Source organism: Mesocricetus auratus, unplaced genomic scaffold, assembly GCF_017639785.1.
Source record: "Mesocricetus auratus isolate SY011 unplaced genomic scaffold, BCM_Maur_2.0 Super-Scaffold_100015, whole genome shotgun sequence".
NCBI classification, from domain to species: Eukaryota; Metazoa; Chordata; class Mammalia; order Rodentia; family Cricetidae; genus Mesocricetus; species Mesocricetus auratus.
The window spans coordinates 50,707,357-50,733,101 of NW_024429198.1; the positions used below are offsets into that span (position 1 = coordinate 50,707,357).

General features: G+C 45.8%; 1 protein-coding gene across 1 annotated transcript in view; it reads left to right on the forward strand.

The window, feature by feature from the left end:
- The first annotated feature begins 8,694 nt into the window (after positions 1-8,694).
- The window catches only part of Dsg2 (desmoglein 2), a 35,757-nt gene continuing 18,706 nt past the window's right edge, over positions 8,695-25,745 (forward strand). The window contains exons 1-3 of the mRNA XM_013124763.3: positions 8,695-9,043; positions 23,548-23,583; positions 25,146-25,280. Of these exons, the coding sequence (XP_012980217.1) occupies positions 8,987-9,043; positions 23,548-23,583; positions 25,146-25,280 (228 nt within the window). The 5' untranslated portion in view covers positions 8,695-8,986. The remainder of the gene's footprint in view (positions 9,044-23,547; positions 23,584-25,145; positions 25,281-25,745) is intronic.

Below are 25,745 nucleotides of genomic sequence, written 5' to 3' on the forward strand. Positions count from 1 at the left end.
ATGTATCCCAAGCTAGACTGGCACTCATTATGTAGTCAAGATGACGTTGAACTTCTGGTCCTCCTGACTCTACCTCTGAGGTGCTGGGATTACAGTTGGACACCACAACACAGTCTGGGACCAAACTCAGGGCTCGGTGCATGCTAGGCAAGCAGACTACCGACTGAGCTATATCCCCAGCCCTGTATCAAATTTTTATTTCACTGGCTGCTTAATATTTGAATATATTTACTTTTAAATATATAAAATTTCGCCCTTGAGACGGGGACGACTCAGGGAGTTGGGAGCTCACCTTTAATCCCAGCACTTGGGAGACAGAGGCAGGCAGATCTCTGTGAGTCTGAAGCCAGCCTGGTCTACAGAGTGAGTTCCAGGACAGCCAGGACTACACAGAGAAACCCTGTATTGAAGAGCCAAAACCACTCTCCTGAAACGCTAGGCAAGGTTGTGATGTCCTCCCTAATGGTGTGTAAAAGGCAGATTCAGTGTTCTTCCCCGCGTGTTTATAACTGAAGTGGACTTAACTAAATTACTCATTTCTCTGCTCTGAGGTTCTCAATTACCTTTGTTACAAAAGGAGACCTACTGTATAGAAATGTCGTTCGTAATATCTATCTGGAATTCAAGAATATAATTTTAGTCAGAACAGCTCATTCAAATGACCTTCAAAGCAGTGGTTTCTGCTGTCTTCCCTGTTGAAGCACAAGCTCTTGCCCTCCCAAACACAGGTACACACAGACACTTCTTTCTCGTTTCCTGGTGGAATCCACCACCTCCCCCCCCCCCAAAGAATGCAAGCCAGTGACATCTTTGTTTTCAGCACCTATACTTAACCTGTGCCATAGTAGGCACCTAGTCTAGCATTGTTAGTCTCCCAGAAGAACCATCACTATTGTACAACCCTAACTGCACCCGAGCAGCTTATCAGAGTCAAGCATCCAGGGACTTCTGAACTTGAGTGTTAACAAATCATTATAATGGCATCAAAATTCTGAAAAGATCATATCCAAGTTGACATGTTTTAAAAATATCCCTAAAGTGGATTAAAATAAGCACTTTCTTTAAGTCCTTGGGAGGTTTACATCTGAGGATATTCAATGCTATAAGGAAAACAATATATTTATTTACCAGGGAGAGAGTCGCACTAGCTAGGAGTTAAAAGCGTGGCTGGCTTCCAAGAGAAAAGGGACGTTCCTTTTCCTTTCACTTCCTTTTATATCTACCTGTGTCAGTTTACATGTCCCTGCCCTCATGGGCGGATAGCTTTGTGGGGTTCACTCCTACACTGCATGTCTGATATAAGATTTTATAACCATCCTGCTAGATTATTTCAACAAGATTTTTCAACCCAACATGATTTTGACAAGACCTTCTGGGTTTGTATTCCAAAGTTATTGCATGGTATCTATTTAGCTTTTTGCTGTTGTTTTGGAGGGGTTTGTTGTTGTTTTGTAGTTGGTGGTTGATTGTTTAGTGTGGTTTTTATTATATAGAAGAATGTTTCTTATTGGTGTGCAAGCGATTGAAATAGCCACAAAATTTCTTTTTTGTCTTCTGAGGGTTTCTTTCTGTGTGTTCCTACCGGATCCATTAGTCACCTCCTTCGGTCAGTAGTGGTTTCTGTTCAGTGCTCTCTGTAAACATTGCAGTTGGCTTTCCATAAAACCCTGCTCACCCTGTCACGCTGCAGATGGATTCCAGGCTACTGTCAGCAGCCAAGGACGCCCTCGTCTCATTCCTGACCCCAGCTGGTGGCTTTATCTTTCTAAGAATTCCCATAAACAATCCCAGGGCAAAACCGAAGCCACAGTGGATAAAATCAGCCTTTCTAGTATTGAATTCTGTTCTGCATGGTCCCAGAGGGAAGGGGACTTTTCCAGATTGTTCATGTTTTCTCACTCTGTCCTCCTGGGTATTAGTTACTTCTTCCTTTGCTGTAACAAGATACCTGACAAAGGCAACTTAAGAGTTTATTTGGGCTCACAGCCGAAGAGCATGGTGTGTCATAATAGGAAGACATTGAGACGGTTGTGTGAGGCAGCTGGTCAATTATACCCCAGTCAGGAAGCTGAAAGATTGAAGGCTGGTGCTCGACTCCCCTTGTCTAATTGTCCAGTCCGGGACCCCAACCTGCGGGATGTTCCTCTGTTAAATCTTTCAGAAACCGCTCACACGCACGCTCAGAGGTGTGTTCCCATGGTGACACTAAGTCCTGTCAAGTGGACAATCTCGATTGACTGTCACGCTTTGGGTGGAAAACAGACACGCTTGCTGGTGGCTTCTAAGCTTTCCAGCCTCACAGCCACCTTTGAAAAAACAGGGAAACCAGAGAATTTTGTCCTTAGTGAACTGGGTGCAGTCACAACCCCTCCCTCATTGGAGAGTTACCCATGGGCTCCAGGAAACTGATATCTTTCCCCTTTCCTACTTTGCCCTTATTGCACACACACATGCACACACACGAGCACCTACACACACACATACATACATACACACACATGAGCACCCCCACATACATGAGCACCTGTACACACATACACACACACTCACACACACACATGCACACACATGAGCACCAGCACATAATACATACACATACATGGCCACCCACATATACATGAGCACCCGTACACATATACACACACATGAGCACACACACACATATACACATTCACACACACATGCACACACATGAGCACCAGCACACACATACACGCACACACACACACACGCACACACACACATGAGCGCCTGCACACATATTCACACACCACACACACACACACACACACGTGTGCATACACACAGACGCACATGCACGCATACATGCACACACCCAAAAATAATGTTAAGAGCTTATTCACTTTTCATTCACACATTTAACTAACAGCTACTGAATGAGTCGGCCTGTTTAGTTTTTTATTAAATTTGTTGTTTGACATTTTCGTGAATGTACACAGCAGGTTCTGATTACTCTTGACCCCTTCCTGTCAGTTTCCCTCCCACTCCTAGAAATCTCTGTCTTCTACGATCACTGTTTCCAAGCTCCTGTGGTGTTTTTTTTTTCATCCAGAGTTCTGTTTTTCCAAGAGAAACTGGGTACACAACAGTCCACAGAGAAACATCCCAGTACATACGGAATTTGCGTTCTGGACAATGTAGTAAGAGAAATACGGTCTGTTAGGACGTGATGTACCGAGGAGAAACATGACACAGGGCAGCGTGCGGAAGGGCAGTGACAACACTGACGTCAGAGACGGAGAAGGACTTTACTGGGAAGATGAGGTACGAAGAGAGTGAAAATAAAGAAGTAAGCTTCGCAGAGAATTGTAAAGATGAGGTACAAAGAGAGTGAAAATGAAGATGTTAGCTTCGCAGAGAATTGTAAAGGGGAGAGGGACCTGGCAACAGAGGCTCTGTGGCAGAACACAGGGGGCCATATTTGTGGTGGCACAGTCATACGCAGTTCACGGACAATGAATCAACATGCCACTCCCCACAACAGTCACTGGATGTTGAGGGAGCCTTCAGCTAAATGACTACAGGTGTGACTCAGTCAGAGGGCGTGTCAGGCTAGGAGAGCAGCAACACCTGCCCGGGGTTTCCCAGGCCCATTCTGGAGACACCGCAAAACAACACGATCACATTTTGATCACTGGAAACCACTTTGACCCAAGAGTAAACTCCTTTCCCCTACTGCACAAGTTCCTCTTCTCCACATTCGCGTCTTTTTTCTATTTCTCCTCTACCTCACGATCAATTAACAATTTCCTTAAGATATGTAGGTTAAGGGACTCTGCCCACAGTCACGGGTCCCAGTGCACTGACTCACACAGGCCTTGAGGGAAACTGTCCAGGGAGACACCGATCACTGTGGTAGGCCTGCACCGCTCTCCTCCAATATCGGTGTCTTCAGGGCTGTGTCTGCCTCCAGGGAGCGGACTGTCTATTAACAGAGAGCGGCCTCCGCCGCTGGCTTTACCACTCTGTGATTCTCAGGAATCGCCTTGCCATCAGAGGCACCCAGCCCATCAGTGCTCCCTTCTAACTCCCTAAACTGCATTTGGCTGCTGGTCCAACAAGCTGGAGAATCCAGATGCCGCTTGTCAACCCAGCCATCACTGACACGAATACCTTGGCCTCTGGGGCGCAGGACATGGCTCCTTCACCAGGATTGAGGGGAAGGACAGTTCTGTCTAATTTCTCCACCTCCAGGGTGCTGAACTCTGCTCTCAGTTGGCTCCTGGACTCTTACAGTGTCACCCTACCCCTCCCTGTCCAGTCACACTTGGTTCCCTATACATACTGGATTCTTCAATCTCTCAACCACCAACCAGAACGCTCCACAACCTGACTCACACCTGCTATCTCTGTTTGGCTCCAGGGTTGCCAAGGAAACACATACACACAAATCACATGAATTTGCATGTGAACACATCCACACAGGGAGAGAGATAAAAACACACACACACACACCATAGACCAACATTTTCTAACTAAGCTATCAATTCATTCGTGATGAATATTCAAAGCATTTTCCTCCATAATACTCATTTTTCACTTATAATTTATTCCTTCTGGTATGTAGGCTTGGTGCAGCCAATTTTTATTGATTCTGCAGTGTGAACCTGAGACTAGGGGTGAGTCCACCATGACTGTCAAATGGACCCCACTCCTACGGAACTAACAGTCTTAAGATAGCCCAATGGGTAGAGCAGTTGACCTGATGAGCTAGCCATACATCACAGTGATCGCTAACGAATACAGAAAGTCCTAACGGGAGACTGAGGATGATACCTAGGGTCTGGCTTGGGTAGCTAAGTGACAAGGCCACCACTCACTCTAAGGAGCATGTGAGGAATGAGCACACTTGCTCTGAAGAGGTGATAACAAGGCAGAGATGTCCTTTCCTGTCAGTGTGCCGAGGTGACAGCACTGCCAAATCATCACGGTCGTTTGAGTTTCCCATGCAATAGCCACACAGTAACGGCCCATGTTTGAAGCTTAGCAGAAAAAAAAAATGTGACGGGTCTGCACAGTAAAAATAGCTGCAGATTATGTCTGGTGTCAAGGAGGAGGCAAAAAAAAAAAAAAGCATACCCCAAAGACACATCATTGTATAAGCAGGCAGGGGAAGGGCGAAGAGAGAACGGGCAAGACGGCTCAGAGAGTAACGGCATTGCTCCAAGCCTGTTGACCTCAGTTCTCCCAGAAACACACATGGTGTCCCCGACTTCCATATGCATTCCCTCTGACTTCCTGCCTTGACACACTCACCTTCCCCCAACACACAAATGACAAAATAAATGTAAGATCATTCTTTAAAAGCCAAAGGGGGAAAGCCAGCGAGAGAGCAGGGAAAAACAAGATGAGTTAATCATTCTTTTGCCACAAATCTAAACTAAAGACAGATTCCTCCCTGTAGGTTACTCCGAGGTATTTCATATTTTGTTCTGTCTTTGTATCGCTTACTTACTTAGACCTGTCTATCTGTCTGTCTGTCTATCAATCTATTTTTGTGGTGTTAATGTTATAGATAGAATGTCAAATGTCCTCCACAGAATCATAGGTTCAACCCCTTGGTCCCCAGATGACGGAGCTGTTCTGGGAAGTTGCAGAACCATTGAAAGACTGGGTCTAGCTAAGGAATGTGAGGTGCTGGAGGTGTACCTTGAGGTTTTACAGCCCATCCCCACTTCCTGTGGGTTTCTCCACAAAGGGCTCAGCGTTCCTACCCCAATGCTTTCTCTGCCATGATGGACTCTGTCTTTCAAACTGTGTGCCAAATAAACCCTGCCTCCCTTCCTTAACTTCCTGACAGGTATTTGGTCATGGCAACCAGGCAAGGTAGGGCTTAAACCCAAGATACCAGTACCAGTTGGGCAAGTACTCTACCACCGAGTTACATCCCCAACTTGGTACATTTTAATAATCAAAGTTCTGTGGGTAAGCCTACTGAACACAACAACCTTGTGTCTTCTAAAAGTCACACACTTCTATGAGTTTCTAGAGAGGTATTTTCTCAGGACAACAGCCAGGTCTGGCTTTCAAAGTCCCAAAGATTAACTCTAATACTGCACTGAAAAGCGTTGCCACTGGAATGAAATGGCCATCTATCTATCTGACCTTTAGCTAAGGAGCATCAGTGTATAAAAAGATCCCTGAGGCCAAGAGGTGGTAGGAAAGGGAGGGGATGATGACAGAGTGTATATATGTGTACCACATGTGTACCTGGTGTCCAGAGGGGTCAGAAGAGGAAGATGGACCCCGCAGGAATTTGAGTTACAAATGGTTGTGATCCACCATGTGGGTGTCAGGAACTAAACCCAGGTCCTCTGAAAAAGCAACAAACAGTCTCAACCACTGAAATTCCTCTAGGCCAACTTCAATATATCAGAATATGGTTATTGGAACAAAATACGTTCTAAGCTAATGATTTATAAGCATCTAAAGAAAATATGTGTACCATAATCTCAAGCTACTCTAGGTAGGGAGCCTGGAAGTTAAAACTTTCACATCTTGTCAACAATTCCATCTATCCCAAAGCCATCTTGACCGCTTCATTGGAAATGGCCACATTTGGCTTCATATGCAGATTTATGGAATAAGTTTAGCCTCACCCCAGTGTGGAGAAATCAGGGGCTAAAGAGGTAGATATGAATTCACTGATTCTCCAAAGGTCCCTTCAACTGATCCCAGTGCTTAGAATTTGCAAAGTGATGACATCACATGGCCCAGGTAGGACTGACACTTCTCAAGTCCTGGGACAGGTGCCTGATAAAAAGAATACTGCCTGAAGCTGGCTTTGACAGCCCCCAGAGGCTGCTGAATAAGTCAACAGAAATAAAAACCTGTGTTAGCTAGTTCTTACCCTGGAAGCTACCATGATGTTCTTTAGGAAACCGCTCCTGCTGTCTTGATAATGAAGCATAAATACAAGTCTACAGAACTCAAAGGCAAGAGCACTCTTAGGCAGAGCTGACAGGAAGCATCCTGGGAAGGTCTGCAAACACATTTTGGTAAATCCTGCTGTCTCCAGTTAGGAGTTCTTCCAGCATTGTGAAGAGTGGGAATTACCAACCGGATATGTGGCACCTGCATCTACTTCAAGAGGGAGGAGCAAAAACCAAAAGACAATCTTCTCTCTACATCTAACTGTACTGTCACTGGGCAGAGGGGGGTCCACTCCACTCCCAGGGCAGTGAGCAGCAGCATGGGGAGCTAAGCTCAGCCCCCAGCTCATTTACCAACCACCATATATAAACAGGGTAAGTGGGCCGGTAACTAAACTCCATAAACAAGAGGAGGCGCCTCTCAGCTCCAAGCCAGCCTTTGCCAACTTGGAAAAGGACCGTCAACAAGATAGATGAGGGTGGTATTGAACTGTGCAACCGTGTCAGTTTGAAACTGAGGGACAAACGGTAGGGGACGCTCAAAGAAAAGAGGGAGGCACTTGTGACTTTAGAAGTAACTCTTGTGTGGCTAGCTGGGCTAAATTTAGTGACAGATTGGTCTTGCCAGTTTCCTATCAGCCCTCTGTGCATAGAGGATCTTCCAGGACTGTAACACCAGCCAGAAGTAAACAGAAATGTTAACAAGGTGAAAGTAACACTTCCAAAGCTCCCCCATTAGCTAATGATTATGGTAAACACCTTTCTTTAGATGCTATAATGCATTAGTTCAAAATCTATTTGTGCAGCTAGCTAATGCATGCTATAATGTGTTAGTTCAAAATATATTTGTGCAGCTAGCTAATGCATGCTATAATGTGTTAGTTCAAAATATATTTGTGCGGCTAGCTAATGCATGCTATAATGCGTTAGTTCAAAATATATTTGTGCAGCTAGCTAATGCATGCTATAATGTGTTAGTTCAATATATTTGTGCAGCTAGCTAATGCATGCTATAATGTGTTAGTTCAAAATATATTTGTGCGGCTAGCTAATGCAAATATATTCGAACATATTGAAATGTACCTGAGTGTTTTCTGTAATACTGTACTTCTTAGGTGCAACAGGGCATTTTCCTAACCTGTGCTGGCTCCTATGTCCTGACGCCCATATTCAGTTTCCACTTTTCAAGCGTTCTTTTAGCCAGGCCTGGTAGCACACCAGCAATCACAGAACTAGACAGGGAGGACGAGGCAGGAGGCTCTCACGTCTAAGGTCAGCCTGGGCTACTAAGTGAGACTATGTCTAAAATTAATAGGAATTATAATAATAATAAAAATCAATTTAACGTGTACTTCCTTACTCTTGCAATAATATTACTTTAATCTTAGCAGCCGTCACTGAGTCCTTAGGTGCTGTCCACTGCAGAAAGACTGATTAAGGTTTTCTGCTTGTATTCGTATAGCAGCCCAGGATATTTGATGGTTACTAACCGAGTTCAGCAGGTCAGAGACCTGTCTCTCTTGCCCTGCTGGTGAGTCTTCCACTGTCTCCTCGCTGCGCCAGCAAAGTTGCAAACCTGCTGGAAAGGGCCACAGAGGTGAGAGGCCTTTAAAGGGACACTACTGAAGCCTGGCTCGCGTGTCTCCCCGTCGCCAGCTGCGCTCACTGCCGCATGGCCAGCCCTTTCCCATAGCTGCCTTGCGATCGTGGGCTCCCTGAGTCCCGCTCCTTAGATCCTCCGTCCTGGGGTCTTCACAAGCTGCTAACTAGGAGGTTCTCTAGTCGACCTGATCCGGGAGGAGAGGGTCGGGAAGGAAACACGACGGGGCGGGGCCAGCCACCCAAGGTCCCCAGCAGGGCACGTCACCGCCCCAGGTGCGGAGGGCGGGAACTGGCTCGCACCTCCCCGCGGAGCGCTTTCCCCACCTCCAGGCTGCGGCGGGCCCCTGGCTACCCTTTCTGACCCGGCCACACCTGCAACCGCACCCCAGGCAGGGCTGAGGCGGAGAGGGGCGGCCACCCGAGGGACCTGGCCAGGAGGATCCGCGGGGCGCCGGCGAGGCCCGGGGGCGAGGGTGCGGCGGAGCGAGGCGATGGCGCGGAGCCCGGGCGGCCGGTGCGCCCTGCAGCTGCTGCTGCTGGCGGTGGTGGTGAGTTTAGTCCCCCGCCCCGCACCCCACCCCACCCGGTAACGCACTCGATGTCCCCCGCGGTGGGACGAGCGCTAGGCCAGACCTGCGGCCAGCAGGGTGGGCAGAATTCACGCTCACTCTCTTTGTCCGTCTCACTCGGACCCTAGTGACCTTTCCTAACTGTGATCTGTGGGTGCTGTGAGCTCAGGGGCAGGGCAGTCGCTTCCTGGGGGCTCGGGATTTTGTTTGGAGCATTCTGGACTGGGAAACATGGAGGCCTTGGGAAGCCCCATGCGCACCCTCTTGAAAGTTCGCTAAAGTTCCCGCAGGTTCCCAGCTCCTGGAGCTACTGATAACGTCAGTGAACCGGGAAACCAGGAAAGACCCGAGTTCCTAGAGTGAAAAATAACTAAAAATGCCTTCTTTAAAAGCGTTGTTTACAAAGCTTCAAGTTTACAGGTGCTTTGGTCACTCTCCCGAACGGTTGGTACTTTCCCGGTATTTAAATAGGCATATCTAATAGCTTTTATAATCTAGAGGGAAATCGAAGCAACCATCATCAAATTGGCTTTTCAGAAAAGGCCTTTTTAAAGAGAAGGGCTTTCCGAACTAGAGGCAAGATTCTGACCCAAGGTCTATTTCTTTCTTACATTTTGGTTTCTATGCTCAATTTGGATTTTAAATGGCTGTGCCCGTTTGTTCGTTTGTTGGTTGGTTGGTTGGTTTGTTAGCTAACAAAATTGCAAATAATTTAGGATTGCCTGGGACTTTCAGAGATTTGCCAACTGGATTTTGATTAAGTTTGGATCATATCGCGGAAACTTCACAAATAGGTTTCGAGAAGTTAGATACAAAAATCACATCTGGTTTTCTTATATCAAGATTGTAATTTTAAAAGCAAGTATTTTCACCCTATTGGAAATGCTTGCCTCTGAAAAATCAATTTAGAGTTGTGTGATAGTGTAGGGGAGGGAAGAAGAGAAAGAGAGGGGGGAGGGAGAGAGAGAGCAAGGGAGGGAGGGAGGGAGGGAAGGGGGAGAGAGAGAGAGAGAGAGAGAGAGAGAGAGAGAGAGAGAGAGAGAGAGAGAGAGAGAGAGAGAGAGAGAGAGAGATCCTGAAGTGGTGATAGGGGTGAAGAAACCAGAAAAAAAAAAAAAAGATGAGTCAATTCAATCCAGAGATTTCGATGAACTCACTTCCACAGAAAAGCTTGGTAATGAGGAACTGTGGCCGTTGGTACAGCTTGTCTTCATGCTGTTTGGTTTTGCTTTTCCTATGTTGTTGAGGTCATTTTTCATGAGATCTTTCTATGACATAATGTTGGACTTGTTTTGGCCTGAGAAGTAACTGTATCCCTCACCTTGCTTTCTGGCTAAGAGGAATGCCAAGCCAACAGCCCTTGGCTCACCTGGAACGTTCGATACAAGGTGTCTCCCTATAAGAAAAGGAACTCCATTTAATATCCACCAAGCCAACTCATAGGCTGGCGAAGGATTGGGCAAGTTTAGGCTTTCCATTTTAGCATTTTATACATGGTTTTACTTTATTAGACAGTGATGGGCTACTCTGTTGGAAAGGATCAGAATCTTCCAGGTAGTTTATGTATTTCTAGAGTGTTTGTATTTGTGATATAAATCCGGAGGGGTATGGTGACCTATTCAGAACAGTAGGCAATCAAACAAACAGGCAGGCCTTTCGGCGGCATTCTGTCCTGTTTGTGTGAGGTTGCCTGGCAATGCTTTGGTGAAGGGGGAAAGCAGAGCAGAGGGTCCTTCATAGGAACTGTAAATTATAGCCAGTTTGGTCTGTTCAGCTGACAGAGCAGCATTTACTTTAACCTGTTCCACCAAAAAAAAAAAAAAAAAGGATTAGAGTGAACTCAGCTGATGAAACGCTTCCCCTGCAAGCAGGAGGTCTTGAGTTCAATTCCCACAACCCATGTAAAAAATGCCTAGTGTAGACGTCGACCCTTACAATCCCAGTGCTAAGGAGGCAGAGGCAGGCAGACTGCCTAGAGCTTGAGGGCTGGCTGGCCTAACCTGCTTGGCAAGTTCCATGTTTAGTAAAAGACCACTTTTCCAAAGACAAAGTGGATGGTTCCTAAGGAACGACCCATGAGGTTAACCCCTGCACAAGTATACACACACACACCCCAACAGGTGCGCGTGCACACAGGCGCACACATAAAAAGGGATTTATTTTAGAGCATGATCGTTTGACTCTACAAGGAAAAAGGATTGAAAAACCCTACACCCATTTGAACTGTTGGAAATTCAAAGTCACAGACCAGCCCCTTAGGAAGCTACCCATGGTCGGGCCAGGACCCACAGTGTCTCTTCCACAGTCTAGAGAACACTGTAAGTGGAATGCATGGGAAACCCCGTGGCTGTGGGCCAGGGAAAGCAGCAGCCCCACAGCCTCCCTCGGGCGCCATGGGAGCAGAGGCAGAGCATCCTCGCCTAAAGTGCTCATGGATCCTAGGCTTTCTGAGTGTGGCTTTGGATTTCAGATCATTTCAGACTGGAGTCTTGGATTGGAAATGCTTTGTCAATAAAGTCTGCTCGCATATTGGTTTTGTAAAAAGAAAACCGAAATCTGATACACATCTGGTCCCAAGCAGTTTCAGGTGCTTGGCTCTCGTGGCAGCCAAACCCACGTGTTGAGCACCGAGCCTGCAGAGGAGCCTGCAGTGGTCTTTGGCTTGCTCCTTCAGTGGCACCCACAAAGTAACTGTTGATTGTCACCCACATTTAGGCCAACTCTGTCAAACTGACAAAGTTTCTGAATAAAACCCAAGAGGCTTCCTCTTCGAGTGTTTTTCATCTGGGATCCCTCCACCGTAAAGCTATCCACAGACAGAATTCTGAGAGTGTCTGGAGATGTAGGAACTTACATACATGTGCATTTCTAAGGGTGGGGACTTATGTACACGCATGCTCCCAAATGCGGGAACTTATGTACTCCCAAATGTGGGGACTTTTGTACACGTGTATTCCCACTATTCTCTAGCTGAGATGGCTCATTTGTTTAAGTTATGGCGATGTGACCGAGTTAACAGAACTTGTGGCATTTTCACAGTATAATTCAACATTTTAATATACTGGTTATTTCAAAATACCATTTATTTTAAATATCACTAAGAGACTCCACTAGCAGACTCTTTAAACTCATGTTTCAATAGCAAAATATGTGAGATTACTGTAACCTTTTGAGTTAATAAATTCTGAAGTAATTGTAATACACTTGGGCTTCTAATGCAGTATCTTGTACACATTTTAAAGCCATTCTAAGAGGGCAGGTGGAGGAGGGGTTTCATGCGTGCTTTGATTCTTGCCTTAGCTGAGTTTGTGTTTCAAAAGTCAGACTCCATGCCGTGGATTCAAACCCAGCCTGTGTCCTGTGAGCTGTGTGTTTAGCAGCTGTTTCTTCACCAGCTCATAAGAAAGCGCTGAAACTGGGTGGCCAGTCTCCCGGTTCCAGAGCAGGGAGACCCGGGGGATGAAGGTCATCAGGGCCGGTTTGGTGCGTGCCCTCCGTGCATCTTTCCAGCCTTTGGCAGCTGGTGGGCTGTCTTTGGCACTCCTCTGCAGCACACCACTCTAGTCCCCCATCTTCTCTTTTGTCACTTCCTACTGCCATCCCCCTCTGTGTGCCTGTGTCCAGGTTTTGTGAGAACATCAGGTCCAGCCTCGGGGAGGGGGAGATCTCAGGGCCTCAGCTCCTCAGGTAAATCTGTTTCCAAGTCATTAACATTTCAACACCTTCTTTTAGGGAACACAACTTAGCAAGTGGGCTCCACAAACTGCCAGCGATTAGATAATTATGCTTACTATTATCTTACTCCACAACTGAATTGCACAGATTTAAGAATGAAGTACGAACTGCACAGTAAACATTGATGCTCATAAGAAAAATCAGATACACTTGACTCTTGAAAAGGACGACTCATGTGTTTTGGTTTCTAAAAATTAGAAGTTGGGGAAATGCCAACTTTAACAGTTTTCTTAATTATAAGTTTAAGTCAAAGTACTTTACCTGAAAAATGAGGCTGTGCCCATCAAAATTCTCCCATATGGTGAGGGATTCTTAAGCTAAACTCAAGTCTCTGAGGCTGAGGTCCAGAAAGATGTGTTTACAGAACATCCATTTGATCCTAGTGTAAGAGTGAGAATTACTCGTCTACATTTTCCAAAATAGTTGAAAGTCTACCAGTGCCCACATGGGGGAAACGTTCCACATTAGAGCCAGATATGGTGGTACACATCCATAATTGCAGCCTTTAGGAGGCTAAGGCAAGAGAGTCGTGAGTTCCAGGCTACCCTGGGCTACACTGTAAGTTTCAGACCAGCCTGTAACTACAGATGTGGATTGATATTTTTACATTTTTCTTATTTATTATAAGAAAGTTTTATTTATTTGTGCATGTGCCTGCATGTGTGTGTGTGTGTTTGTGTGTGTGTGTGTGTGCATATGTATACCACAGAGTACATGTGGAAGTCAGAGGATAACTTCAATCATTCTCTCCTTCTACAGTGTGTGTTTCAGGGGTCGAACTCAGAACGTTGGGCTTGCATCAAGCACCTGCACCACTAAAAAACATCTTGCTGGCCCCTGAGTCGACACTCTTTCAAAAGGTCAAATTCTATTAAACCTAGAGTCTTTAGAGATGAATTTATTTTGTGTATGAGTGTTGTGCCTTCATGTAAGTGCACCACATGCATGCAGCGCTCACAGAGGCCAGAAGAGGGCGTTGGGTCCTCTGGGGCTGGAATTACAGACAATCGTGGAGCACTACATAGTGCCCTGAGAACCAAATCCGGGTCCTCTGCAAGAGCAGCAAGTGTTCTTAACCACAGAGCCATCTCTCCGGTTCCCCCAAAATTAGAAGCCTCAATCGAAAGTACAAATGAGCCATGGATGTCTGTAAGCCTCCAGTCAGCCCAGCTTCTTCTCCATGGGTACCACTCGGCTGCATTGGAGAGCTTTTTAACCAGATACTGTCTGTGATGAAAGACGCCGTCCCAGCCCCGTTTATCCTAACATTTCAGAAGTATATCTTGTACAACACTGAACGTTTTTACTTCAAAACCCATTGAGCTTTTTTGTAGGTAAAGTTTTGGTAATAAGTATGCAGGATTTTGGGTTGCCAGACTGTATATCACTTTGTGGTGGTAAGATAAGAACTGCCTATAAGAAAAGAAACCAGCTATGTATAACCACTTAGTGCTAGGCGGTGTGCTAGTCACAGAAGTCTATAACAAAGGCAGACATGTCCTGGCCTCACGATGCTTGCAGTCTTGTAAATGGCACCGTGAAATGACTAACTTCCTACTGGGTACAGATAAGAACAGTGATTAACACAAGACAGGAGGAGCAACTAGCCCAGCCCTGGTTGTCCCAGTCAAGATACGAGAATAATTATAAATTGACGAGCTGGCAGAAAGAGGGGGAACCTTCTAGGTTGAGAGGACTAAGCACAGGCCCCAAGGTCTGTTCTTTGAAGGAGCTAGACGAGTCCACATAGCCCTAACGTAAACTTTGAGGCTGAAGGATGTATAGGATGTTAGTCTTCAGCCTCCAGAAAGGCTCCTTGCCAAGTGGGTGTTCTGGGAGGCAACTTACTTAGCTTTGCAGTATTGTGAGCAGCACGCAGATAGAATCAACCCAAAGAAGGGATGATTTATTGTGGCTCCTGGCTCCAGAGTGTTCTGCCCATATCCCCACATTTCTGAACAAACAGGCTAAAGGGACAGTCAGTGGGCACCTCACCGGAGGACACCATGCGGGGCCAGAGGCTGGGAAGGCAGTAGGTGGCAGCAGCTGGGTGGGTGTAGACCCCGGAATCACATGAGCAAGAAGGTTGGGAGACCAGCGGTGACCAGGCTGGATATCACTGGACCTGGGCACCCCCGCTGGTGTTCCCTAATCAGCTTCCTCAGCTTAACGTAGCTCCAAAGTGTCCAGAAAAATCTCAGGCTTCCCCCTTAAGCCTTAGTCCTCCCCTGCCTCCTTCCCATGCTGTCCGTATGCCAAGGGCCTTACCAAGGATGAGCCTCTACCCATCTGTCTCGCTGCCGTTACCCTAGGATGGACCCTGCTTCCATTTCTCCTGGCTTACTCCTTTCGTCTTCAAACTGTCTCCTGCCTTTTTCATTGCACAGTAGTGCCAGGAAATCATTCAGAAGCACAGTGGCAAACCCTCATTGGAAGCTGGTGGTGAGCAAAGGTCCTTCACACTTTTGTCTGATTTTCGGCTTGCCGCCATCACAGGGTGGGTGCTGGACACTAGACACGCTATACGCAGCAGCGCTTCCGCATTGTCTTCCAATCTCCGGCCTTTGATTTGGCTTCTGTCTTCACAGACCAAGTCTGCACCCTCTCCAAAGCCACACCCATTGCCACCTCCTCCCTCCCAGAAGGAAGTACCTTCTGCCACAGTGAGTTCCACAGAACCGTGTTTGCAGATGGTTTTTACACAGTTAAGACTCTGTCCCGCCCTCCGTGGTATGTACTTTCCCCCACAGCTTTTAGTCCCAGAAGTTCCAGTTAGCCTTGGTCAACCATGGTAGAAAACTATCAGATGAAGGGTTCAAGGCATAAACAATGCATAACATTTAAATGACTTTCATTGTTGCACGTGATTGTAATCATTATTATAGCTGTGGCTCATCTCTGAGTACGCCTAACATAACTTTCTGTCCGTATGATTATGTCAGAAATAGTCTCTTAGGTACAGAGGTTGGGATTATCTGGGGTTTCTGGCATCCATGGGGTTTGTGGACCCATCCCTCATAGGAGGAAGAATGGTTTCCTTATTCTCTGATAACTAAACTCTGAGTGAGAATCATTAGAGTGATGTCCTTGTTGCATTTGTCGAGAAACTCACTAAATTCCTTGGCTACAGAAATGGTCCTTCAAAATGAGCTCGTTTCTTCCTGTGCCTGAGAAGCTAGCAAAGCAATTTGAATTTCACTGAAGAATTTGCAAATAAAAGTGGAGATCATCATGTTAAGCAAAACAGGCCAACTTCAGATGAAATCGCATGTTGCCTCTCACACGTGGACTCTCTGTTTAAATGGTATTTCTGTGGAACACAAAAGTTTCATAGTTTTGGTGTTTAAAGAGGGCTGTAAGAGGGAATAAAGAGGTCTAAGCAAAACAGGAAGGGAAACGAGAGGGTTATGGGATATGTGTCATAAAGGTAGAAGCCACGGCTGTTTGGAGGGAAGGGGGGGACAAGCAAGGGGGGGGACTGTGGAGGAAGAAGGTAGACCAGAGGGCAAGCATGTGCATGCAACATGTCACATGAGACCCATTACTCTGCACGATGACAGGGGGCGGGGACCACATAGATATTGAGTGCCCAGACAGATTAAATAGGAAATATTTGACTCCCGCACACTTGTCACCCATGAGTTGTGCGTGTGCAAAGCAGTATTCTAGGTGCACTGGCACCCCCGCGATCATGAAGCTCACCACGGGGAAGAGGAGTGCGGGCAAGAGAGCCTGGTGTTCGTACAGCACCCTCATGTGCCAGTGCATGGAGCTGCAAGGAGATGTAAGACAAAATCTACCTAATTGCATGGCTAGGATCCTGCAAATGTCTTCGTGCAGTCCTCCAAGCCCTTCTGCCAGTCCAGGTCTCTGGAGAAATTGCGAGTCAGTCTCTGGTGGTTCCTGGAGTCGGCCTTCCTGGCAGACCACTGCCATCTAGTGGTGGGAGGAAGGCTGCATTCTTAAATGTTAAGGTGTTGAGGGGGATCCAGTTTCCCTCGTTCCGTTTTTTTAGTGCAACTTTCAGAGATAGCCATACTACAACTAAATAAAAAAAAAGATAGAAACACCCCACGGTTTTTATTTGTCCAATTAAGTGGAGCACACTACACACTTTAACTTCTGCTTTGCCTGATTCCAAAGGCATTTGTGGCTGTTAGAGAAATGTGGCAATAAAATGGTAATTTTTAAAAAAAAGATAAATGTCCGAGATTGGTGAGACTTGTAAACTTAAAGGAGAGAAATGAACCAGAGGAAGATGCGGTTTAGAGCACTCTTGGGCCTGGAGAGAGGGCTCAGCCGTTGGGAGTCCACTGCTCTCGAAGAGCATCTGAGCTAGGTTGCCAGCATCGCTTGGGACAGCTCACAACTGTCTGTAACTCCAGCGTGAGGGGATCTGACACCTCCTGGCCTCCGCAGGCACCAGCACACACACACACACAAACATACACACACACACACACACACACACAGAGTTTCTAAAGCAAGCCTACGGCACATGATTGGCACTAGGTGAAGTCTTCCTGTATAACTAGCTCACAATGCTTGAATTTCATCATTTGGAAGTCATGTCTGCACACAGCTCTCTGCTTCAAAGAGTTCATTGTCTGGTTTATGAATTGCGCAGGCTCAGGCTGTCATCTGTGCTCTCTCCCGTTAGTCTGTGATTTTTAGGAAGTGGCTTTTGAAGCTGGCCTTCAAGGCCACGAAGCAACAGTGTTACCTGGAAAGTGAGTAGAAATACACATTCCAGGGCCAAGCCCCGACCTACCGAATAGGAAGTCTAGGGTGGGGTCAAACATTCTTCCTTGTGATTCGGATGCCGCCCAAGTGTGAAAAACACTGTTCCCATCTCTGGATGGTGAAAAATGGGAGTAGAAAAGATTCGACATTATAAAAGCCTAACTTTGTTAGCCACTGCGATGTTTCTTAGAGAATAATTTAGAGATGCTAGTAAAATCAACAATGAATGGGATTTATTTTTACTTTCTTGAGGTTTCTGTTGATTTGTCTAGGAACTGGCCGTGAGGACACAGAACTTCATGGGATAGAAAAATTCCTTACAGGATAGGATGAGACAGGTTGGGTGTAGCACGGTATGGCTCAATTCATATTTCAAAATTCTGAGTCAGTAAAATGGCTCCAAGCAGATATCTTCCTGTTGGAGCCAACTTCAATGGGTGAGTCACAATCATTGCACTGAGATCAGCCCAGCATCTGAAGAGCAGGCAGGAGATTATGACAGCCATCCACTTCGCTAGTCACCTTCTAGAAAGTAGGGTTCAGAGTCCCCTTCCCTCTGCTATTGAGGATTTTTCGAAATTAACAACTGAGAAGACTACAGTTGTACCCCTAAACCAACTACTGAGGGCCACGCACATATCTGTGTCACTTACAAGCTGAAGTTTTAAATTGGATTATTTATTCATTTACTTAATTTATTTACGGGCTGACTTACTGATACAGGTTCTCACTACATATCCCTGGCTGGCCTGGAACTCACTAGGCTAGCCTCGGACTCACAGAGATCCATCCACCTGCCTCGGCCTCCAGAGTCCTAGAATGAAAGGCATGCGCCACTGTACCTAATGGGGTTTTCATTTATTTGTTATGATTATTATTATGAGGAGCACACATGCAACGGCACACTGTGAAAATCAGTGAACTACTTTATGAAGCAAGCTCTCTCCTTCCACCTTTACCCACCGAGCCATCCCATTGGCCCGGCGTTGGAATTTTTTTTAACTAAGTTGTAACATTTACCTATAAAGTGAGAGCTACAAAGAGTAACCACACACCATAGAAAATAACAAGGAGAAAGGATGGCGTGTTAAATTCCAGTATAAACCTGGTCCACATCAAACTTATGAGAGAAGGGCTTCCAAATCATGGCACTCTTGACAGCACCAAGTCCCAGCCCCTGTCAGCTATGAAAGGTACTATGGCCACAGAACCTGTGCCAAAACTTCTCCAAAGCTATCCAGGGACCAGATCTCCAGCTCTGTTAAGACAGACGTGAAATCAGGACCCGTGAGCAGGGGAATCAAGCAAGCAGTATCCAGTGCCTTCATTTTATCGCATCTTTACTTGTTTCATCCAAAGCTGAACTCATTTTATGAATGGATTTGAGCAGAGCCAAGCATCCTCAGTCTGATGCCTTCTATATAGCCCAAAGGAGACGCAAAGAGTTTTGGAATGTTCTTCAGGCTTAGACAGGTGAGGGAGGGTGTTCTAGAATGGTCTCGAAAGTTAATAGGAGTTACTTTTCTCATTGCTGTAACAAGCGCACACACACATACACACATGCACACACACACACACACACACACACACACACGCACACACACTGTAACCTAGAAGGATGGAAGGGTTTACTCTGACTCACAGTTTGAGAGTACAACCAGTCACAGTGGGGAAGTTCTGCTGTCAGGAATGGAGAGTGAGTTCACTGGTGGCTGGAGCAGGAGACCGCAGAGCTTGAGGTCACATTAAATTTTCAGGCAAAGAGGTGAATGCTGGTGCTCACTTCCATTCGCCTGTTACTCTGTCTGGGACCCCAGCATATGAAACACTGCCATTCAAACGAGGGTAGATTATCCCTCCCTAATTCGGCAGTCTAGGAACTCACTGACATTCCCAGAGGTTTAGATCCTGTCAAGTCAACAACATTAACCAATACAGAGAAGTTCTGAACTTACAGAACAGTCACCCATGCTAGGTCAACCCTCTGCAGAACCCAAAACTCTCCCACGAGCACGGTTCACCCTCTCAGACATCCCAGCTAGCATGGAAACATCACACTACCACCATGCCTCAAAGTTGAGACAGAATTTGAAATTCTTCCGGTGTCTCTACATTCAGGAGAAGATACTAGTTTGAGATGCTGGGACTCAAGGGGCAGCCCACCATGGAATCACCTGCTGTGGAGCAAGATTTCAGAGATCTTGTCAGCCAGGAAGAGCTGTTAACTAGTGACACCCAGTCCTCCAGATTGTCCAGATGGCATTTATCAAAATAGCCCCAGAGCAGGAGCCCCTTTCTGAAGTCTCGGACCTTGAGAACAAAGTGCACACTGTTATCATTTTTCAGTGCTATTTGGCCTTCCTTTCCACTAAAGCTTTTGTTTTGGCTGGTTGGTTTCGGTTATTGCCTGTTACCAGAAAGGTCAAGTTTTACGTGAGACACAAGATCCAACAGTAGAAACATTTAAACTTTTATGGAGTGAGGAAGCTTTTGAAGGATTTCTCTGGTTCATCCAAAAACATTATTTTGGCTAAGTACATAGACACTTACTTTTCTCATCCAAGCATTGCATATGTGACATTTATGTGTCATCAAATTCCTTACAAGAAAAAAAAAAATGAGTCATGGCTGCCCTCGCATGAGATGCCTTTTCCATACTTGACAATGTCTTATGTCACCTTCGAATCTGCATTTCTAAGCAAACACCTAGAAAGCAGGTTTCAGTAAGTCACCATGGACGCCCACATGATGAGTTCACTTTTTTACTAGAGAGTGATAAATCACTTCCTTTTATCAAGTAAAACGTGTGCTACTTGGTTAGAATAACACTATAGTAGCACATAATTATACCTTTTAGCTAGGGCCAATAAGATTTTAGACAAGAAAGCAGATGGGAAACTGAAGGCATGATTCAAGAGGCTAAGAGTACTTGGTGCTCTTGCAGAGAAGCTGAGCTCAGTTTCCAGCACTACCTAAAACTCCAACTCCAAGGGATTCTGACACTTTCTTCTGGCCTCCAGGTACCAGAGAGAGGGAGAGGGAGAGAGAGAGAGAGAGAGAGGGAGAGGGAGAGAGAGGGAGAGAGAGAGAGACTCGCACACAAAATAAATAAACAAATAGAAATGTTTTTTTGGAAATGAAACTGGAACCACCCAAGAGAAAGATTGGCGAGTGGGAGGCTGGTCGAGGAAGTGTAAGTGTGAGAATGTTCCCTGATGATGTGACGGTGAGTGATCCTGGATCCAGGCACTAGACTTTCCTGTACAAATTTCCTACCAGAGAAACATGCAGAGTAGTAGTATCTCAGCATTGCCACCTTGTCGTTGAAAATGTAAAAATTTGGGGAGCACATCTCGGCTAGACATCTCTAGCCACTGCTCACTAGAAGAAGTAATTTAGAAAATGTATCCAGTTATAAGATAGAAAGTAGATAATTGGCTAAGGCTGTTGTATTAGTTACTTTGATATATACAAAGGCATGGTGACCAAGGCAACTTCTAGAAGAAAATTCACTTGGGACTCATAGACTAGGATCTACGACAGCAGAGTGGAGGTAGGTAGCAGGCGACTAGGGCAAAAGCTCATCACTTATATCTCAAATCTCAGAGAGCTAACTCAAAATGCCATGTGTCTGGAAAGCTCGGTCTGTCCCCCAGCAACATACTTCCTCCACCACGGCCTCACCCCCTAGACCTGTGCAAACAGCCACCAACCAGGGACCTGTGTTCTAATGCAGGACACTTATGGCAGACCTCTCATACAAATCACCATAGTCTCCTGTCTGCCCAGAGGCTCACTTTAGAGCCACGTGTCAACAGATCGTGAATTTCTTTTAGATGAGGCAAGAGGGACAAAGCAGGGTCAAGTGTCCACACAGAGCAGACGCCACAGGAAGCCTTCAAGGGAACATGAAGGCTGTGGGACAGCATGGATTTTCAGAGAAAGCCTTGGTTCCCACTTTGTATGGATTCCATGGATCTGTGTCCCCTGTGACTCGTGGGGAAGGCAAACATGGCTGCCGAGGTTCAGGCTGAAGGCACCTTACAGTTAATTCACACACAAACGGAGAATGGGGAAGTAAAGGCAATCGATGCAAGCTGTTTCCAGTTTAGAGTTAGAAGGACCCAAGGCGGGAGAATTCAGTGTTAGCGGAAGCAAAGGTGGGCCTTCTGGGCAAGAAAGACCCAAATAGGTTTGGTTAGCCAGTGCAAACAGAACGAACATGTTTAATTGGCCTTAGAAAATGGCGAACGTTTAGCCGAGTGACGAAGATTCGTGAGAGGATGAATGAGAGAAAGCTAGAGTTGAAAGCAAAGTACACAGTTGGACATCTCTCGCCTGGGGAGAGAGGACGGGACAGCTGAAGATGTGATCTCAGATAACACACGACCTTACTGTGTAACAGTGAGTCTGTCCAGAAGTCACTGGGACTCCTGGGTTTTGAAGTTTGAGGTGAGGATACAGTAAGGAGAGACAAAGCCACCGTGGCTGCAATTTGTTGTCTGACTGGAACACACTTTTGTAGATGGGAACAACACTAGGAGACAGGTTTCCTAACAGCAGGTGTCAGCCTGGGCCACTCTGAGCAAATGAAAATGAGGCCACGGAAAGACTTCCCACTTCCACAGAGAAACCAAGGATTGGCCATTAAAGTTCTGGGCCACCATAAGCTCGCCCAGCAGGATGGCCAGTGCAGAGAGAGAAGCTGGAGCAATGATAATGGGGGACCAGAGTTGGAGAGAATTGAGGCACCAATTGCAGAGGGTTAAGGAAACAAGTCTCCCTTGTGACATTGTGAGGACAGTAGACAGTTGCCAGCTGGTCTCCGGGAATAAAAATGTTTTCTCATCCTGCAGCGTCCGAGCAGTCGCTGCTGTGGCCATTGTGGCCGCTGAGCAACTGAATCTCTGGCTCCAAGCGCTTTCATTTTTATATAAATGTGGGAGACGGTGCTCATCTGGATAAAGCTCAGGAGAAAAGTTAGGCCAATAGAAGACAAGACAGACTGCAAAGAAATTGTACCAAATTTCGGAAGTGGGAAGAGAGTTAGGAAGCAGGTTTACACTAAGCCCGGCTGTACTTGGAGCAGTTCTGTGTTGTGGCGACATCTAGACTGTAACTATGCCCACCAAAGAATGAGTGAGGGAAGCTGAAGATGAACCAGGGGTCAGATGGCAGGGGCGGGGGGGGGGGGCACGGCGCATCCTGCATGTGCAGCCAGGAGGTGATGGGGGTTCCCCAGCAGACTCATCGCTTACCCACGACCCTGAAGACGGGTAACCAGGCCCAGAACGTATGAGATAAAAGCCACAGGGTGAGAAGTCAGTCAGGAAGGTCTAGGCTTCAGGAGGCAAACAAGTTTGGTTTTTATTTTTATTATTTATTTATTTTACAGGTGAGTGTCAGAGACGACTTCAGAGAGTTAGCCCTCACCTGGTTGAGGTGGTTTCTCTTACAGTTTCTACCTTGACAGGCTGGCCCCAGCCTCTGGGTGAGCCTCCGGCCTCTGTAGAAGTGCTGACTTTACAGATGCGCACCACTGCAGACCTGGGCAAGCAGGCTTGCACAGCTCTTGCCTATACTCCTGAGGCACATTCCAGACCTGTTTTATTCATTAGAATGCTAGTTGTTCTCAGGGCCAGCAAGATGGTAGGTAAAGACACTTGCTGCCAAGCCTGAGGACCCAAGATTAATCCCCAAAACCTATGTGTTGGAAAGACAGAGCCTCTTAAGTTGTCCTCTGATCTCAACATGCACCCTGTGGCACATCCTGCCTTCCCTTGTATGTATGTGTATATAGTATATGTGTGTATATGGTGTACATGTACACACTATATAGTATGTGTGTGTTCTCTGAAGGAGACTTTGTGGACCAAGGAGAAGGTAGATTTCACCATCTAAATCTTTTTTTTTCCTAAGGCAAAGGAGAGCATTATAATTTGTTTCCTCTCCCAAAGATAATAATAGTTACTCTTATTTTTAATGTCTATAATTTTATTTCACAGGTCTGCTTGGACTTTGGAAATGGACTTCACTTAGAGGTGAGGAACTAAAGGGGATTAATTCCATTTTGGGGACCCAGTGCCTTGGTTTTCTGGTGAACAAGCTGGCTATGTTTTACTAGATTGGAAATCAACACTGCTTAGACCTTGACCTTCTCACTCAAACAAACACGCAGGGACCCACATCAAAGAACACTCAGTTGGCATTTTATTAAAAATAGCATGGGGGAGCATATCTCCTGGGTCCTAGCACTCATGAGGCAAAGGCAGGTGGGTGACCCCATCAGCTGGTAAAGATGAAAGCTCTCTACAGGGCTGTGAACTGTGTGGCCAGGAAGATCATGGGAGGTTTTCCTGGAGACATTAACAAGGAATGAGTAAAGAATAGGATTTATACAGCTTTATAATAATAATAATATATAAGTTTTAATGTCCTCTTCTGTTTCAGAGGGAGAGAGCATGAGCATAAAGTTGGGTAGGGAGGATGATCTGGGAAGAGAAGAGGAGAAAACATGATTAAAATATATTGCATGAAAAATTTTTATTGAAAAATGTTTCAAGTTATAATTCACATTTTATTAAGAAAAATTTCAAATAGAAACAAAAATGAGTGACTTTTTAAAATAAAATGCATGGTTGTTTAGAAGAATAAAATGGGCAGAATGATGAGATGAACCTGGTGCAGAAATATTCTGATCTGAAGGTACGAAGTCAGCTACACTGAAATTTCCCTTGGATAAAAACATTTAGAGGCCAACAAGATGGCTCAGCAGGTAAACTCACCTGTTGTCAAGCATGAAGATCTGAGTCCAATCCCAAGAACATGGAGGAGGGAGAGAGCTGACCCCTGCAGGTTGTCCTCTGACCCCCACATGGCACACATGCACCCACACACATTCACACACAAAATTAACAACCAAATAAATGTTTAGAAACATGTAAAACCTCCCTGTGAAACCTAATGGAAAATATGTGAAATGAATTTCCAGAGTCAAGTTTTAAAAACAAGGAATAGGCAGACACTTAATTATTTACCAGTTGGTAGGGGTGGGCTTCCTAAGCAGGAGCTAAACCCATAGCCTAGGCTAGCCTCAAACTTAGAATCCTGCCTGAACTTCTCAGGTGCTAGGATTACAGAATGTACAGCCTTGTCTGGTGGGGACATATTTATATCAACCGTTTCTAAGAGAAAGTCCTAAAACACAAAGTCATCACAGAAAGTGAACCTCAGTTGTCAGCCGGAAAGAAAAGGAAACCCTCAACATAGCATTGTTTCTAATCTGTAAGGGACTAGTTTATTGGTCCTTTTTGGACCTCACTTTGGAAAACTTTTCTTACTATGAAAAACAAACCCTGCCACTTTACCAGCTTGGAGACCCTTTCTCATGGGCCTGTTGAGTTTGCTAGAATATATACATTTCCTTGATGAAAATGAAGCTTATTAAAAATTAGAATACATATCTTAAGTTCTGCACTATTTTGTTTTTTAATCGATTAGGTTTATTGTAACTAAAATATGCACTATTTTTAGTTTAGTGAATTACAGAATGTCTCCCTGAAGCTTTAGGGATGTAATTAACTAAAGGTAACCTTGTTAACAGGTTTTCAGCACAAGAAGAGGAGACAAACTACTCCCTAAGCACAGTCACTTGGTTCGGCAAAAGCGGGCCTGGATCACTGCTCCTGTGGCTCTCCGGGAGGGAGAGGATCTTTCCAGAAAGAACCCAATTGCCAAGGTATCAGCTACAGAGGAATGTGGTGTCCGTGCGTGCGTGTGTGTGTGTGTGTGTGTGTGTGTGTGTGTGTGTGTGTGTGTGTGTGAAGGGCAGAGACGAAGAATACTCCCTACACAGTAGGAATAAGATGGCTTACAGAGTATGAAGAGGAGGGCTGGAGGGGACCCCGCAGGTTAGAAACAGTGCTGATTTGCCAAAGTGTTTATTCCAACCAGAGAAAGTGTTTAGCTATATTCGCCCCTGTCTGGGAAGATGCCTTCTTCACACCTTCCAGGCAATCGGATGGGTTGACGAAAGTCATTTTTGATTCTGGAGTTTTTAACTATATGTACCAAATTTAAAATATACACCCCCTGAGTCAGGTATCATGGCACATGCCTATAATCCCAGCTCTTGAGAGATAAAAGCAGGAAGGTCAGGAGATCAAGGTCACTTGGAGGCTGGCCTGGGCTATAAGAAATCCTG